This window comes from Salvia splendens, chromosome 11 (assembly GCF_004379255.2).
Source record: "Salvia splendens isolate huo1 chromosome 11, SspV2, whole genome shotgun sequence".
Classification (NCBI taxonomy): Eukaryota; Viridiplantae; Streptophyta; class Magnoliopsida; order Lamiales; family Lamiaceae; genus Salvia; species Salvia splendens.
The window spans coordinates 27,809,834-27,825,380 of record NC_056042.1 but is presented as its reverse complement, the minus strand read 5'-3'; the positions used below and the strand labels follow the sequence as shown (position 1 = coordinate 27,825,380).

The window sequence follows — 15,547 nt, the reverse complement described above, 5'->3', positions numbered from 1 at the left end:
TTGTCTAAAAAAAATACTATACTATAAACCATGATTGAGTGTTCACAAATGTACAGAGAAGATCAATACTCAACATACAAAAAATTGAAAGAAAAACTGAACAAGAATAAGAAGAGATTGTGTTTTGTTCTAGGACTGAAGAACAAGAGACTTTCCCAGAATAATGTCATCAGTTGAAAAATCAGCCTCTTTCCTGAATGTCCCTCTCCCAAAGTCGAGGTTGTAGGAATCTGTAAGACCTTCCACCAGATCGAACTCTGGCGTCCATCCCAGCAAGCTCTTCGCCTTGTCAATCGATGCAAAGAAATGCTGCATTCAAACATATATAAAACAACCATCTCTGCAATGCACAAAATAGTACTACAACAGATATGCCATGGTTTCTTTGTGTACCTGGTCCCGGAAAGGGAACGGCTTCTTCTTGCCGAAATCAAACTCTTTAGGGTTGTAGTGAACAATCTCAGGCTCAGGGAATCCACCAGCCTGTCAATTTATCTGTGTTTAGTACTTAATAAATTATGACCATTTTTTGCAAGTGCATTTTGTGAGGATTACCTTAGCACATGCCCTTGCTAGACCATCAAAGGTGACATATTTATCTCCAGAGATGTTGAAAACTTCCTTGCTTGCATTCGGATTGCCAAGCACCTTGATGAAGGCAGTTGCAAGGTCCTGAAAAGTTCGGATACAAATGAATGAAGTTGGCCTTGAGTAGTAGTAGCAGTAGAAAGATTATAGTGAAGTGGACATGGTTAGACACCTTGACATGACCAAGCTGTGTGATCTGTATGCCTGAGTTGGGGACAGGGATGGGACGGCCTGCTTTCAGGCGGTGGAAGAACCATTCCTCAACGTTCAATGGCCCATAGATGTAGACTGGCCTTATAGAAGTCCAGTTCACATCTCTTGATGCCAGCAAGCTCTCGGTCTCAAGCTTGCCCTTGTGTCTGCTCTTTGGGTCAACTGCATCGACCTTCAAGGACGTGCGTGATTTGCTAATATCAGATGCTAAGATATGTATGCAAGTGATTAAAGTTTGATTCTAAACAAGATACAGCCAGACCTCATAATGTGGAGGATAATCAGTTTTGAGGTAAACTCCAGCTGAAGAGCAGTATATGTACCTGTTTTAAACAAACACACAACACTCAGAAATAAAACCAACAATGTAACCCAAGAGGGTAGAAAGCTTACTGTTCAAGATTTGGTAGAGCATCAAGTATAGGTTCAACTTCAACTGCTTCGCGCCCTATTAAACAATGCCGAGAAATATGAAGGAGAAGTTCTACAACAAGAAAATGAAACAATAGAGAGATTGAGACACACCATTGATGTCATATACAACATCAAAACCTTCGGCTGCGAGGCTGGTCTTGACAAAATTAAAGTCTTGTCTGTCTCCCTTCAAGTGTAATATCTACAAGAACCACAACAAAAGTGAAGAAATGTACATTCTCTGATGATGTTATACAGATGGAAGGTAGTATACCTTGGAGGAGAAATCAGAGAAGTCAGCCTCGGATTCACCGGGCAGCTGTTGAGCAATTGGAGCTTTTCCTCTGGTGAAAAGTGTGACCTGACTCATGAACACGATCAATACAGAATCGTTGATGGTGATCATGCTAGAAAGCAGATGAGAATGAGAACCTGATGGCCTTCTTTGACGAGGAGTCTGGACAAGAATATGCCAATGAACCGAGTGCCTCCCATTATAAGGATTTTCTTGGCACTCGATGCACTAACGCGTAATGCTCTTTTCGGCTGCCATACTTTCCTCCTCAACTGCATCAAAATCTTAGTTAGAAGCCATTAGCATAAGCAAAGGATGCCATTATGAGTATACCTGGACTGAGGAAGTAAGTCTGGCGCCGTTGAAGTCGGAGAGAGAAGAAGAGAGGACGGTGGAAGACGGTTGTCTGTGCTGCACCACCACCAGACTTGCCATAATGAATATCAACCACCGTGATCAGTTTGTTCACTCAAATTGCCCATAAACATTTTATGGGGTTATTATTCCAGACTCCCTGATTCTTACAATAGGGATAAGACAAGCCCACACTCTAACCACAACCTTCATTATATCCACATTTTTCCTCTATCTTGGTCTTGTTTCAACATCCAACCTGGATTGCTGTTGTGTTAAGACGATTTTGCCCCTAACTTTATTTCATTCCCAGAATTTGTCAAATAATTATGTTAAATAATATCATGTCAAGAATTGAATTGGATAAAGCTCAAGCTGGGTATAAAATTCACATCTCACAAAATTTATTACTTGCTTGCTAGCTTAATATTTCTTTGATCAAATGTAATAGTACTAAGTAGATGTTAAAGTGTAATAGTATCTCCAATTCCATAGAATGAGAACAAATGAAAAGACCTAAAAAAAAAAGAGAGATCCTAACAAACAAGATGTCACTTTGCTTTACGTATTACAACACCTTCAGATATCAAAATGATACACAGACATGCACCTTCCTCTGTGTACACGAGTATATGAGCAACACTTCCACATATATGATCACATTGAATGTTCATTTACACGATAAACAAATATAATCTGCTCGACTGCAAATCGCTTCTCCTCTGATTGATACTGTAATCAACTCAAACCACACTAAATGCCGACTGAATGGTAGACTGGAAACGAGAAGCAATGGTCTGGGAAGCGAATTGCTGAAGCTGCTTCTTAGCATCTGCAAAACAAAGGTGGACAGAAATAATTAGACGAATATTTTGACTTTCCGGGTTAAAAGTTAAGACTCAAATTTGCATGAATTATTCTCTCTGGTCAAAAATAGAACTTGGGAGGCTACAACCAAAATGCAGAGTGTAAAAGTAGATAATATGTGTAAAAAAAACATCCGACGTGTAAGTTATCACCAATAGCAAGATAATGCAAGTAGAGGCATCAGCAGCAGTCAAAGTAATTTATGCACTAAGCAGAAGAGTGTGCACATACATACAGAAAGCAAGTAAAAACAGTTGAGGACTAAGTCACTAAAGTAGAATTGTAAAATCCGACACTTGAGATATGCATCCATAGTATACGAACCTTTCTGGCATTTAGTGAAGCCGATGATATTAGCAATGCTAAGGGTCAAGCACACACCAACAACGAGAAGATAATCAGCTTGGAACCTAATCAGTGAGAATATGGCAAAAAAGATCCATGCAACCGCCTGCCAAGAAAATATATAAATTGTTCAATTAATTAGCAAAAGATAAGGAAGATCAGATGACGTTAAATAGAGAAAGCTTCACATGCAAAAAGATTTATGGTTGATGTTGAAGAATTGACAACTCAAGAATTATACACACCATTCATTGATATGTAAATCCTTATTTGGCAAACCTTTGTAACATAATCATCTATATACCATCATTCTTTTCTTTCCAATTGAACTAAATTATATCTGTATGGTAGCTTAACTCTAGAGTCTTTATTTACCGTAATGTATAAGGTCCACCAGAACAGCCATGAATCCTTCTTGTTCATTCGAGCCATTGACTGAATAAAATGGAAACAATGGGTAAACATGTTTGTGGGAGCGTAGAACAGATTCCATGCATTCAAGACTTCAAGTGGAAAAATATCCTCACCTCTTGGTCAAGGCATTCAAATTTCCACACACTCTCACCGTCGTCATTGATTTCATTCCACCATCTGAGGCCCACTAAGATGCGACCACTTACATTCTTGACAACCCAAAAATCAAGTGCAGCTAGAAGTACAGTGACCACAAATATGATGACAAAATTATCCACAAATAGGGCTGAAAGGATATAAAAGGCCAAGGCAGCACCCTAGAAAGGAATCACTTTCACGGCATTAGAATATAAACAAATTCAAGAGCAAAATAGAAGACAGAAACAAAACTAAAAAGTCAGAACAGCAAAATGAATTAACCTTGAAAAGCACATGGAAGAAGCATATTTGTGGATGAGCATAATTCTCCCCTTGAGGCTGCAGAGGAAAAGAACCGGCAAAAATTAGTTATCTGCATATTTTTGCACTTCTCTCCACTCTTTCTCGTCCCCATATTCTTATATTCCTCTGGGGTGGACTGGAGGTTGTATAAGAGTGAAGGCAGATAACAAATATTTTCACTTTAAAAATTCCATATCTGTAATATTTTATCTAGATCCATGTAACCAAAATGCCCATAAGGTTGTGGAACAGATTAACTTTTACTTCTAGGATGCCTACAATTTCTGTCTGAACCTATAGTTAAATGTACTCCTACTACTTTGTAATAGTTCTAGAAATTGTGGAATGTGCAATCAACAAATTGCAGAAGTTGATGAACTTATACATGAAAACACAGGGTACATCAAGACTTCCTAAAGATGTCCATATCATTCACTTTAAAATTGAAAATGAATTATATATATGCAAACTTGCAAAGCATCTCAAATTTAAGGTTCACAGTAGTAGTTCAGTAAGATGAAATGGAATATGATAAGGTCTCACTTCACTAAAACGGAAGGAACTACAATTGACATAAGAGATTATTCTAGAAGAAAATTCTGTTGAATTAACAAAACCAGATAGAGATGCCTATATTCCAACTCATGACTTTTATTAATAAGAAAGAACATGTAAAAAGGGCCATCACATGCATAAGCTAAAGAATGGAGTCCTTAGCAAATCATTAAATTATAAAAGCACTTCAAGTTGAATCTCTAGTACTTAAAAGAGGAGGGGGTCATATGTGTTCAACTCAGTTAGTTAAGACATCTACAGATCAGCAAAGTATAGAATAAGGCATGTCTAATAATTCATTGGCCATGTTTCTTAAATTAACTCAGGCGTAAGACGGGTTTCAATGAGAAATATACCATGACATAATGCTGATTGGTGGCACATAGTTAACAACTGCAAACCTATCACAACATAGTTTTGCATGACCCTGAAACATATTATCTTCATCTGATACTTTCACATATCTGAAGCCTTAGCCTCCCAAATCAATTAACTTCTTTTTTTCAGGCAGAGTGGACCAAAGAAGTTCTAAAACTCCCCCTTGACAGGATTATCAATTTGAGACCCATACACCATGATTCCCCAATGCATCAAAGCCTTATAACTGAAGCCTTTCAAAATCAACAGAAAATGACACCCTAGGATTCCGATCTTGCCATGGCGGGATTGAAACTGACCGCAACAAGAAATGCAGCTTAAAAGACAAGTTAAATTAACCTATTCATGCTACAGCATTATAACCTAATTAGTCGTAACAACAATCACAATATTCATCATCCACAATCCCCTACTTGAAAATTTACATAACAATTGAATACTTAAAAACCGACAGAATAATGGTAAAGAAATCAACTTACTGGATTAAGATCCATGCTTTGGGGATTTACGATTTGCAAGATCTCCTTCAATTTCGACTCTTGAGATGGGTGTTTTTGATAGGCGTGCGTTGATGTTTAGTCCAGTTCAACAAATTCCGAAATACGGAGCTTTGGGATTTGGGTGGTTTCTAATCATAATTTGGCCCCAATAGTTATGAGATATGTCAAATAAACCCCTAAGTTCTTTGTATTTATGAATTCAACCACCCTTTTATTAAGAATGATAATTTGAGCTTGAGTTTAAAACGGATTGGATCAGAAAATCAAATGCTCTACAAAATTTAGGAACAAATTCGAGGAAACATGCTGCAGTGTATTTTTGTTCTGTCAGATTCCGGGTATGATCTCTAATCATTCATTTCCCAACCCAACTATTTTCATGGTATATGCGTCAATTAATCGTGGTGTGATCAGATTTGAGGGGTTACATTTTACATATTCAGCTATCAGAATTGAGAATCAATATTTACTGGCAGAAATAAATTGTTGAAAAGTTTATTAGATTTAATATTCCTGGCATTATTAAGTTGTTGAAAATCACTATGTACTGGCAATATTCCAGCTTTGAGAAATTGTTTATGGAATTTCTGTTTCAACTGATATTGGTTCACCAGTCTTCAGCAATAGAAGTTTGCAGCATAGTAGTATTTTTTCGTAAAATTTGAAGAATGGGATTTCTCTTTTGGTAACTGAATTACTGAAAGAATAAGTGAGTAGACTGATGATTGATATTATCTGAAATTTCAGGGAAGTGTTGCTTGAGAAACAGCTTACTGGTCACAGGGTTGACCGTGCCATATGTGATTGGTTCTGGAACCAAATACTTACTCAAGGTGATTCTTTGAAGGTATCCCCAGCTGCAATCATTGTGATGCGATTCAATTCTGCATGAATATCTGTTCACTAGATCTGTGTGTCGTTAACTTGATGCCTATTTTAGTTTTAAGTCTATTACTATGTGTTTTTCTTTCCCTTGTGATATTATAGCTTGTACCTGTTATTTCTTCACCCACCCACTACCTATTTCAAGTGGTTCGTGAGGGGATCACCTTCTTGGCGTGCACCCAAGTTGAGATGCCACCTTTGATGGCAATTGAGGTGGGTACCATAGGTCCTGCTTCTTTTATTTAACTACAGTCAGATCTTTCAGTTCTACAAAGGGAAATGTGGTTTCACTAACTCCTCTTCCAAAACTCGAACTGGTATTTGCAATATAAATTCCTTGAAGGATTGAGTTAAATAATTAAAATGCATGTCACCAACTAAAGCTCTCACTATCATTTTGTGTGCTTGAATATAAAATGCATGTCTTAGACTCTTAGGCCAACTAAATGTATGAGGAATTGTTATTAGAAAGCCTACATATTTCAAAAACCATTGAAAGCTTAAATTATAATTTCAATTAAGCACAAGGATCATCACTTGCAAGTGCCATGTGAAATCATTGTTTTGGTTGTTGCTCTGTATTTTTTATACCACTCTATCTTCATGGTTCCATTGTTGATACTCTTAAAAAATGAAAATAAAACTTTTCTTACATGGCACAACCATCTTAACGGGAATGATATTGGAATTATTCGATTTAGCAAGAGAGTTTATTGTACATATGGCTATGTGCATTGTGTTAGTACTCCATGCATTAAAACAGTGATAGTAGGGATGTCATAGAATTATTTGATGCCACAGAGAGTTACAGATATGGTACATATCATCAGTAGAAAAGATGTATCGAGCATGTATTCAGGCATGCAAGCATGCACTGCAGAAACAGAACACGTGTATCTAAAAAATAAGTCTCTTATCTTATACTGCCACACCATGAAATGTATAGTATGGATTTTCAGTATAGATTGAGCAGATGTTATTAAACACTTGACCGTGTGATTTCTAGTTCCTTTGCAGGGTGGCTGATGTTCTTTCAAATTATTTGGATGGCTTGAATGAAGATCTGATTAAGGATAACTTTGTTATTGTTTATGAGGTATCTATATTCTGTGATTTTGCAAGATGGTTATATTTAAGATAACTGGTGTATCATGTATGCACACATAATAACACTGTCCGAAAAATTTGTTATTAACATTAGGGTGGTGCTTTGTATATTCCATATGCATATTCATCTATTTGGTTGGTCTAATATACTATATGGTTTATAAGTTGGACCGTACAGTGATGTGACAGGAAATATTGTAAAGAATCTGTTGCAATATTTTTGTTGGGATTGGTCCTGAATATTATGGATTCGGTGTGTGTTACTATGAAGGAGCATTTATTGCTGTAAGTTCTTAAATGGATAGTCAGAATTTTTTACAAAAGAAGTTTCACTGGCTTGGGTTAGACAATAGATACAAGGGACACATGTTGATAAAACACTATTTATCTACATGAGCAATTGTTTTATTGCTTATAAATAATGGGCCATTTGTCAATGTATTGCACTATGTTTTTGCATTTATAATTCATGTGATATCCTTCTAAGCTATTTTAAAACCCTAAGATGATTGAACTAAATGCTTTGCAGCTGCTGGATGAGATGATAGACAATGGCTTCCCTCTAACAACTGAACCTAATATCCTAAGGGAAATGATAGCTCCTCCAAACATTGTTAGTAAGGTTTTGAGTGTTGTTACTGGTAATACGTCCAATGTGAGCAATACACTTCCAGGGGCAACTGCTTCTTATGTTCCATGGAGAAAAACAGACCTTAAGCATGCCACCAATGAAGTTTATGTTGATTTAGTGGAAGAAATGGATGCTACCATAAACAGGTGCTTGAAATACCTATTACCTAGAAACTTATGTGTACCTCTCTTTGCATTTATTTCTGAAATTTGATTTCGTACAAAATTCTGCTCAATATCGCAATCTAATACCACATATTTGGCTCTACTCTTTGGTGGTCTGGTATTCTGGGTAAAAAAGCGCCAAATCAAGTTTCAAACATAAATGTTACAGATACCAATGCTAAGGTTGTGGTATGCACCTTGCATTTACTAAATTACATCAATCACTATATTTCTCAAAACAATTTATTCTTTATAGGGACTTTATTCACAATCTTCTAACTGCTGAAGCTTGGCCTAGCTTTAACTTTAATTCTGTCATTCACTCGTCTCCTACTTCAAAAAATTATGAGAGCATTTATTTTGTAAGAGACGTTGTGGGGGTTGGGTAGAAGACTAGCCCTGGTAACTTCTTAAAGATTAAATTGTTGAGCATTACTGAATTTTCTTTCAGATTGTATTGTTTTTCAAATTATATTTGCTGGATGTTCTTGATCGATACATACACAGATGTTGAATGTTGTATTTTATCTGTTTATTCTATCACACTCTGATTACTCTAACCTTCTCATCTTTCTGCTTAGAGATGGGAATCTGGTGAAATGCGAGATATATGGTGAAGTTCAAGTAAATTCAAATTTGTCAGGTCTCCCTGATCTCACTCTGTCGTTTGCGAACCCTTCAATTTTTAATGACGTGAGATTTCACCCTTGTGTTAGACTTCGGCCATGGGAATTAAACCAGAATTTATCCTTTGTGCCACCTGATGGACAATTTAAGCTCATGAGTTACAGGTTTGCAGAGTCTCAGTGTCCTCGTGTATTTTGTATGCAAACTTTACACTATACTTTAAATACACATTGTTACCTTTCAGGGTAAAGAAGTTGAAGAGTACTCCGATATATGTGAAGCCACAATTCACTTCAGATTCAGGGACATGTCGTATAAGTGTTTTGGTTGGAATTCGGAATGATCCTGGAAAGCCAATTGACAATATTACAGTTGAATTCCGACTACCACCTTGCGTCACGGCATCCGATCTTTCTCCAAATTATGGATCTGTAAATGTTCTTGCTGACAAGGTATGGGTTCTCCAGTAGTGAATGTCATCCTAGTTATCTGACCATTATATTGAAGACACCAACTGAACATACAAATGTTTCCCACATTCAGTTGAATACTAGTATGAATTTGGGATTTTTGTGGTACTTGAAGTAGTTTATATTGGATTGCTAATATTGCTTCACTTGGCATCGCCTGTTTCTGCAGACATGCTCCTGGACAATCGGGCGGATGCCAAAAGATAAAGCTCCTTCTATGTCCGGAACCTTAGTGCTTGAAACAGGTATGGAGCGGCTTCATGTATTTCCCACTTTCCAAGTTGCTTTCCGGATCATGGGAGTCGCTCTCTCTGGCTTAAAAATCGATAAGCTGGACCTGAAGAATCCACTTTCTCGTCCGCATAAAGGTTTTCGGGCTCTCACAAGGGGAGGTGAGTTTCAAGTGAGATCATGATTTCTCGACGCAATAAAAGTGTGACTCTTCAGTGTTTCTGTTGTACATTTATATATCAGAGTACCTTTGTGTTATGTGTAGCGTTTTAACCATAAGTGATTGGGATAGTAATGATTTTTTGATATTTTTTTTGTTGCAAATATTATTAGTTCACACTTAGATGGGAATTGATATCTGATTCTAATCAGTTTCTGGAGTTGATTTTCTGTGATTTGGATGTTAGCAAGAGATAAGATACTACGGTGAGGAGGAAGAGAAGGATGGTTAAATGGAATTTTGTTTTTGTTTTTTCGTCTCTTTCAAAAAATTTCATATTAAAACAGGGATTGCTATATCATTTTCTATTTCAGCAACTCAGATTCGATTTGGATAGGATTTCTACGCAAATCACACAAAAAAATTAAGATCACGTGTAAAATATAAAATATCCAATTTTTTTTAATATTTACGCATTAATATTCTAAAAACAGAATAAACATAACTAATTGTTGGTCGAAGCGGTAATTCAGTTATGATGCTGAATCGTAATGCATTTATACTTTAAAAACATAATTTGAAATGTGTTATCACTTAAGAGTAATATTATTACAAATAATGTCTTAATGAACTTAATTTATTTTAAGATTATTATATTTTCTTATATAACTTGGGTCAATATTGCTTACCTGTATACGATCCCCTTAAAATTGTTGTTTCGTTTGAATGAAATCTGATACTGTGAATATATAGTAGATATAGTTATTTTTGTTGTTTGAATAAATACAATGCGAAAATTGAGGATAAAAGTGAAATTCTATTTCTTTAGGAGTATTTTATTACTAGTTCCGTCCTAAAAATTATTTTGATAATTGTTGGAAAAGAAGATGAAATTAATATGCCGCCCACATTCATTATGTAGAGTTCCTAAGTATTGAGGAGTTCCAATCCCATTTATTGATGTACTAGATCCTTCTAAATTCACCCTATAAATACTAGGGTGAATGAACTTTTGAGTACATAAGAAAAAATTTACAAGAAATATATCTTTCTACCTTCTACTCTCAAAATGTCTTACCAATCTTTCCATACCTCTCTCGATTACCATCTTTAAGATGGTATCAGAGCAGGAAACTAAAAAACAACCTCCAATGGAGGTCAGCCAAACACACACTCTCAAATTATTGATTGAGACAATCTAAAATCTAATTGATTTGTACAAATCCAACACAAACCAAAGCCAAATTTCCTACCAGCTAAAGAATCTCGGCGTAGGGTCCAAGCGCACAACCTTCGGCTTCAAATCCTTCTCTTCTCTCTGGTTTCCAACTAATATTTCAATTGTTGATAGATCAAAAAAGGTTATTGATGCGAAATTGAACCAAAAATCAGATGGAAAGCATGCCTCTGTATCGGAGAGAAAACGAAATTGCGATTCAGAGGTGTCGGCATTGAGGAAATTGGTGAAGATGGAGCGGCGGAGAGCGGATGCAGCTCTCGCGGAGGTGGAGAGGGAAAGGGCTGCCTCTGCCATGACGGCGAAGGAAGCGATGGAGATGATTCAGCGGCTGCAGCACGAGAAGAACTCGATCGAGATGGCAGCCGATCAGCAGCGCCGATTGTCGGAGGCAAAACACGTCCACGATGAGGAGGTGATTCAGTCGTTGGAGTCGCTGTTGTGGAGTTATGAGGAGGAGCTCGGCTTGCTACGGCAGCAGCTCGGCCCAAGAAGAAGTTGATCTCCCACTCCGTCAAAGCCGGCCTCCAGTTTCCCGTCGGAAATCACGAAGTTGAAGAAATGTTGGTGGAGGCAGAAGCTGATACACCTCGTCGAAATATGCCAAATTGCCCCCCCCCCCCCACCGAATCCAAGCCCCTCTAAAGAAATACCCCACTCCCCTCTCACTTTGCAAAATGGTCCCCAAACTCCTAGACACTCCCAAAATATACCCCACCTCTACCTTTCGTCCACTATGCACCCCCAAACAATCCAAAAATATCAAAAACCACTCCAGCTATCCAAAAAATACCAAAAAAACCCCCAAATGGTCAAAAATTCCGAAAAAATGCCTCCATCTTACAAAATTTCGAAAATTACCTCCTGTATTTTTGAATTTAAGCCATCCATCCCAAATTCTTTCCAGCCTCTTGCGTACTCATCATCCTCCCAAATAGGACCTAAAGACTACCACTGGATTTTTGACTGTGGGGCAACCGATACCATGTCCTTTGATGCCTCGGACTTCCTCGATATTTCTCAATCCACCAAAAAATTTGTCCAAACAGCTAGTGGGGAGTTAGCACAAGTAGAGGGGGCGGGAACTGTCACTATCTCACCAACCCTTCGCCTCTCGAACTGTCTTTATGTTCCTTCATTGTCCCACAAACTTTTGTCTGTTAGTCATGTAACAAGAGATCTCAACTGCAAATTGCTAATGCAGCCTCATTTTTGTATGTTACAGGATATCAAGTCGGGAACGATAGTTGGGCGTGGCACTGAGCGACATGGATTGTACTACGTGGATGAGATTGCCCAACAAAGTACTGCGATGCTAACTCACGGACTAACTGACAGACAGATTTGGCTCTTGCATCGCCGGTTAGGGCACCCATCCATAAGTTATCTTCGCCTACTCTTTCCTGAGTTAGTTTCTTCTACGCATGTTTTGAATTGTGAAACTTGTGTTTTAGCAAAAAGTCACAGACATTCCTTCAAATTAAACAACACTAGAGAAAAATCACCTTTTGCTTTGGTTCACTCTGATGTGTGGGGCCCTGCTCCGGTTACTGGAGGACAAGGTTTTCGATATTTTTTGTTGTTTATTGATGATTTTTCGCGTATGACGTGGATTTATTTTTTGAAAACAAAATCAGAAGTTTTCGAGAAATTTACTGAGTTCTATCGTCTTGTCCAAACCCAATATAACTCTAGAATTCAAATCCTTAGGTCTGATAATGGGAGGGAATACGTGAACTCTAAGATGACATCTTTCTTCACTGAAAATGGCCTTGTCCACCAAACTTCATGTGCCTATACACCAGAACAAAATGGGGTAGCCGAGAGGAAAAATCGATATATCCTAGAAATCACCCGTGCCCTCCTCATTGAATCAAACATCCCCAAATCCTTCTGGCCAGAAGCCATCGCAACTTCCGTCTATCTCTTAAATCGTCTTCCCACAGGGATCCTTAACTTCAAAACTCCTCTAGAGGTCTTCTCTTCCCAAAACTCGGTACCATCGTCCCTCCATCTCGACCCTAAAATTTTTGGTTGTACCGTGTTTGTCCACATCCCTAAGCATGACCGTGACAAATTCTCACCTTGTGCAGTCAAATGTGTCTTCTTGGGTTATGGGAAAAATCAAAAAGGGTATAGATGTTATGACCCGTCAACAGATCGCATGTATACAACTATGAACTGTGACTTTGTTGAAAGCGAATATTTCTATAGCCAATCTAGCGGTCAGGGGGAGAGTAAGTTAGAAAACTCGAGTAATGACGCACTAAATTGGCTACCTCTTTGGGGAGAAACCATTCAGGGGGAGGGAGAAAACAACCAAACAAATGAGTTAGACCAAAATCATGTCACAGAAGTTGGTCCAACGGAGGAAGTTAGTAGTACCATCGGGCAGTCAACTCCCCAAGAACATAATGTGTCGTTTCAGGATCCCACCGAGCTATCTGACCAGTCTTTGAATCCTGAGGTAAACACTTTTGATCCCAATACCGGTACCCTACTTGAAACCACTAACAGTGACAGGGAAAACAGAAGTGATACAAATGAGCCACCGATGGAACAAGAGACAGGGCACGGCAGATTGCCCCAAAGAAGTACAAGGGGCATTCCTCCTCGGAGATATTCGCCAGACTGGAAAGGGCGGAAATCAAGATACAGTATTGCCAATCTCACCCAGGGACACCTTACCGAAATGGCTAGGGCATTCGAAGCTGCACTTTATGAAGAAGAAGAGATTCCACAGTCCTTCGAAGAGGCAATGAAACACAAGCACTGGAGGGAAGCCATGAAGAAGGAGATTGATGCCTTGATAAAAAATGAAACGTGGGAAAAGTGTACTCTACCTTCGGGAAAGAAACCAGTAGGATGTCGGTGGATCTTCACCATAAAAAGGCGTGCAGATGGTTCAATCGAGAGATACAAGGCAAGATTGGTTGCTAAGGGATATACTTAGGTGTATGGAGTAGACTACGAAGAAACTTTCTCCCCTGTGGCCAAACTAAACACAGTAAGAGCACTTCTATCTGTAGCTGCATGTAAGGAATGGCCATTATACCAGTTTGATGTTACAAATGCCTTCCTTCATGGAGAACTTGAGAAAGACAAAGAAGTCTACATGGAGGTCCCCCCAGGTTTTAGTGAAGAATTTGGAAAAGGACAGGTGTGCAGACTGAGGAAGACTCTTTATGGGTTAAAGCAATCCCCCAGAGTGTGGTTTGGAAGATTTTGCCAGGCAATGTTCAAACATGGCTTCAAACAGAGCCATTCAGATCACACACTATTCTTAAAGAAGAGGAACGGCAAGATGACATGTCTAATAATATATGTTGACGACATGATCATAACAGGAGATGATGCCGAAGAGATCCAAAATCTAAAGGAGAATCTTTTCAGGGAGTTTGAAATGAAGGACTTGGGAGCTTTAAAGTACTTCCTAGGAATTGAAGTGTTGAGATCCAAGCACGGAATATTCCTAAGGCAGAAGAAGTATGTTCTCGACATGTTAGCAGAAACGGGCCTACTGGATTGCAAGCCTGCTGAAACGCCAATGGTACCCAACCATGGATTAAAGATCGTGGATGGAGCTAAGCTTACAGACCGTGAAAGATATCAACGGTTAGTAGGTAAACTTATCTATCTTTCTCATACTAGGCCCGACATAACATATGCAGTTGGAGTTGCCAGTCAATTCATGCATCAACCTCAGGAAGATCATATGGATGCTGTCATGAGAATTGTGAGATACTTAAAGGGAACAGCCAGCTATGGGGTATTCTTAGAAAAGAAGAAAGATTTGGAAATTGATGGGTACACCGATGCAGATTGGGCAAGCAATCCAGTTGATAGAAAATCAACTGGAGGATATTTTACATTTGTTGGGGGCAATTTAGTCACTTGGAGAAGCAAGAAGCAGAAAGTGGTTGCATTATCAAGTGCAGAAGCTGAATTCCGAGGGATCAGAAGCGGTCTAATGGAGATACTTTGGCTTCGAAGATTGTTAACAGAAATTGGCTTCCCGCCAACACGAAAAAGTCAGCTTTTCTGTGACAATAAAGCTGCAATTAGCATTTCAGAAAATCCAGTGCAGCATGACAGGACTAAATATGTTGAGGTCGATCGTCACTTTATCAAAGAGAAACTTGAAAGCGGGATTATCGAGTTTCCATTTGTCCGATCCGAAGAACAACTGACAGACATTCTCACTAAGGCGCTGAGTCCTACAAAATTCAAAGAATTCCTTGGCAAGTTAAGTATCGGGGATACCGTTACTCAACTTTAGGGGGAGTGTTGGAAAAGAAGATGACATTAATATGCCGCCCACATTCATTATGTAGAGTTCCTAAGTATTGAGGAGTTCCAATCCCATTTATTGATGTACTAGATCCTTCTAAATTCACCCTATAAATACTAGGGTGAATGAACTTTTGAGTACATAAGAAAAAATTTATAAGAAATATATCTTTCTACCTTCTACTCTCAAAATGTCTTACCAATCTTTCTATACCTCTCTCGATTACCATCTTTAATAATAATAAAGACATTAATGTAAAATTGAAAATGTAAAAAAATACAGATTTAAAGTAATGGAATAGTGCAGTAAATTAAAGAATATGAACGCGGCCGCTAAGTCGCCAATAAAAAATTCCCACGTGTCCAAGAATCTAACATTGG

General features: G+C 38.2%; 4 protein-coding genes across 5 annotated transcripts; 2 read left to right on the top strand and 2 right to left on the bottom strand.

The window, feature by feature from the left end:
- LOC121753741 (chloroplast stem-loop binding protein of 41 kDa b, chloroplastic-like) lies at positions 1 to 2,048 on the bottom strand. The gene is made up of 10 exons (XM_042148989.1): positions 1,844 to 2,048; positions 1,648 to 1,782; positions 1,490 to 1,576; positions 1,327 to 1,417; positions 1,195 to 1,249; positions 1,064 to 1,124; positions 761 to 973; positions 556 to 672; positions 394 to 483; positions 1 to 309 (listed from the first exon to the last, which is right to left on the bottom strand). Exons 1-10 carry the CDS (start codon positions 1,943 to 1,945, stop codon positions 130 to 132), a joined length of 1,131 nt encoding a protein of 376 aa, XP_042004923.1. The 5' UTR covers positions 1,946 to 2,048; the 3' UTR covers positions 1 to 129.
- Positions 2,049 to 2,326: 278 nt separating this feature from the next.
- Positions 2,327 to 5,494, bottom strand: LOC121756322 (Golgi apparatus membrane protein-like protein ECHIDNA). The gene is made up of 6 exons (XM_042151831.1): positions 5,344 to 5,494; positions 3,911 to 3,967; positions 3,604 to 3,807; positions 3,452 to 3,511; positions 3,056 to 3,182; positions 2,327 to 2,696 (listed from the first exon to the last, which is right to left on the bottom strand). Exons 1-6 carry the CDS (start codon positions 5,356 to 5,358, stop codon positions 2,608 to 2,610), a joined length of 552 nt encoding a protein of 183 aa, XP_042007765.1. The 5' UTR covers positions 5,359 to 5,494; the 3' UTR covers positions 2,327 to 2,607.
- Positions 5,495 to 5,588: 94 nt separating this feature from the next.
- Positions 5,589 to 9,951, top strand: LOC121756321 (AP-3 complex subunit mu-like). 2 transcript variants are annotated; one of them, XM_042151829.1, is made up of 8 exons: positions 5,589 to 5,702; positions 6,112 to 6,211; positions 6,352 to 6,462; positions 7,256 to 7,345; positions 7,886 to 8,133; positions 8,733 to 8,942; positions 9,023 to 9,230; positions 9,418 to 9,951. In XM_042151829.1, the coding sequence occupies exons 1-8, from the start codon at positions 5,668 to 5,670 to the stop codon at positions 9,661 to 9,663; spliced, it is 1,248 nt and encodes a 415-aa protein (XP_042007763.1). In that variant the 5' UTR covers positions 5,589 to 5,667; the 3' UTR covers positions 9,664 to 9,951. The 2 variants fall into 2 exon arrangements, with proteins under 2 accessions (XP_042007763.1, XP_042007764.1); XM_042151830.1 differs by lacking the exon at positions 6,352 to 6,462.
- An 803-nt stretch (positions 9,952 to 10,754) lies between these two features.
- Positions 10,755 to 11,378, top strand: LOC121754722 (protein FLOURY 1-like). Its single transcript, XM_042150037.1, has 2 exons — positions 10,755 to 10,796; positions 11,001 to 11,378. The coding sequence occupies exons 1-2, from the start codon at positions 10,755 to 10,757 to the stop codon at positions 11,376 to 11,378; spliced, it is 420 nt and encodes a 139-aa protein (XP_042005971.1).
- Positions 11,379 to 15,547: the final 4,169 nt, after the last annotated feature.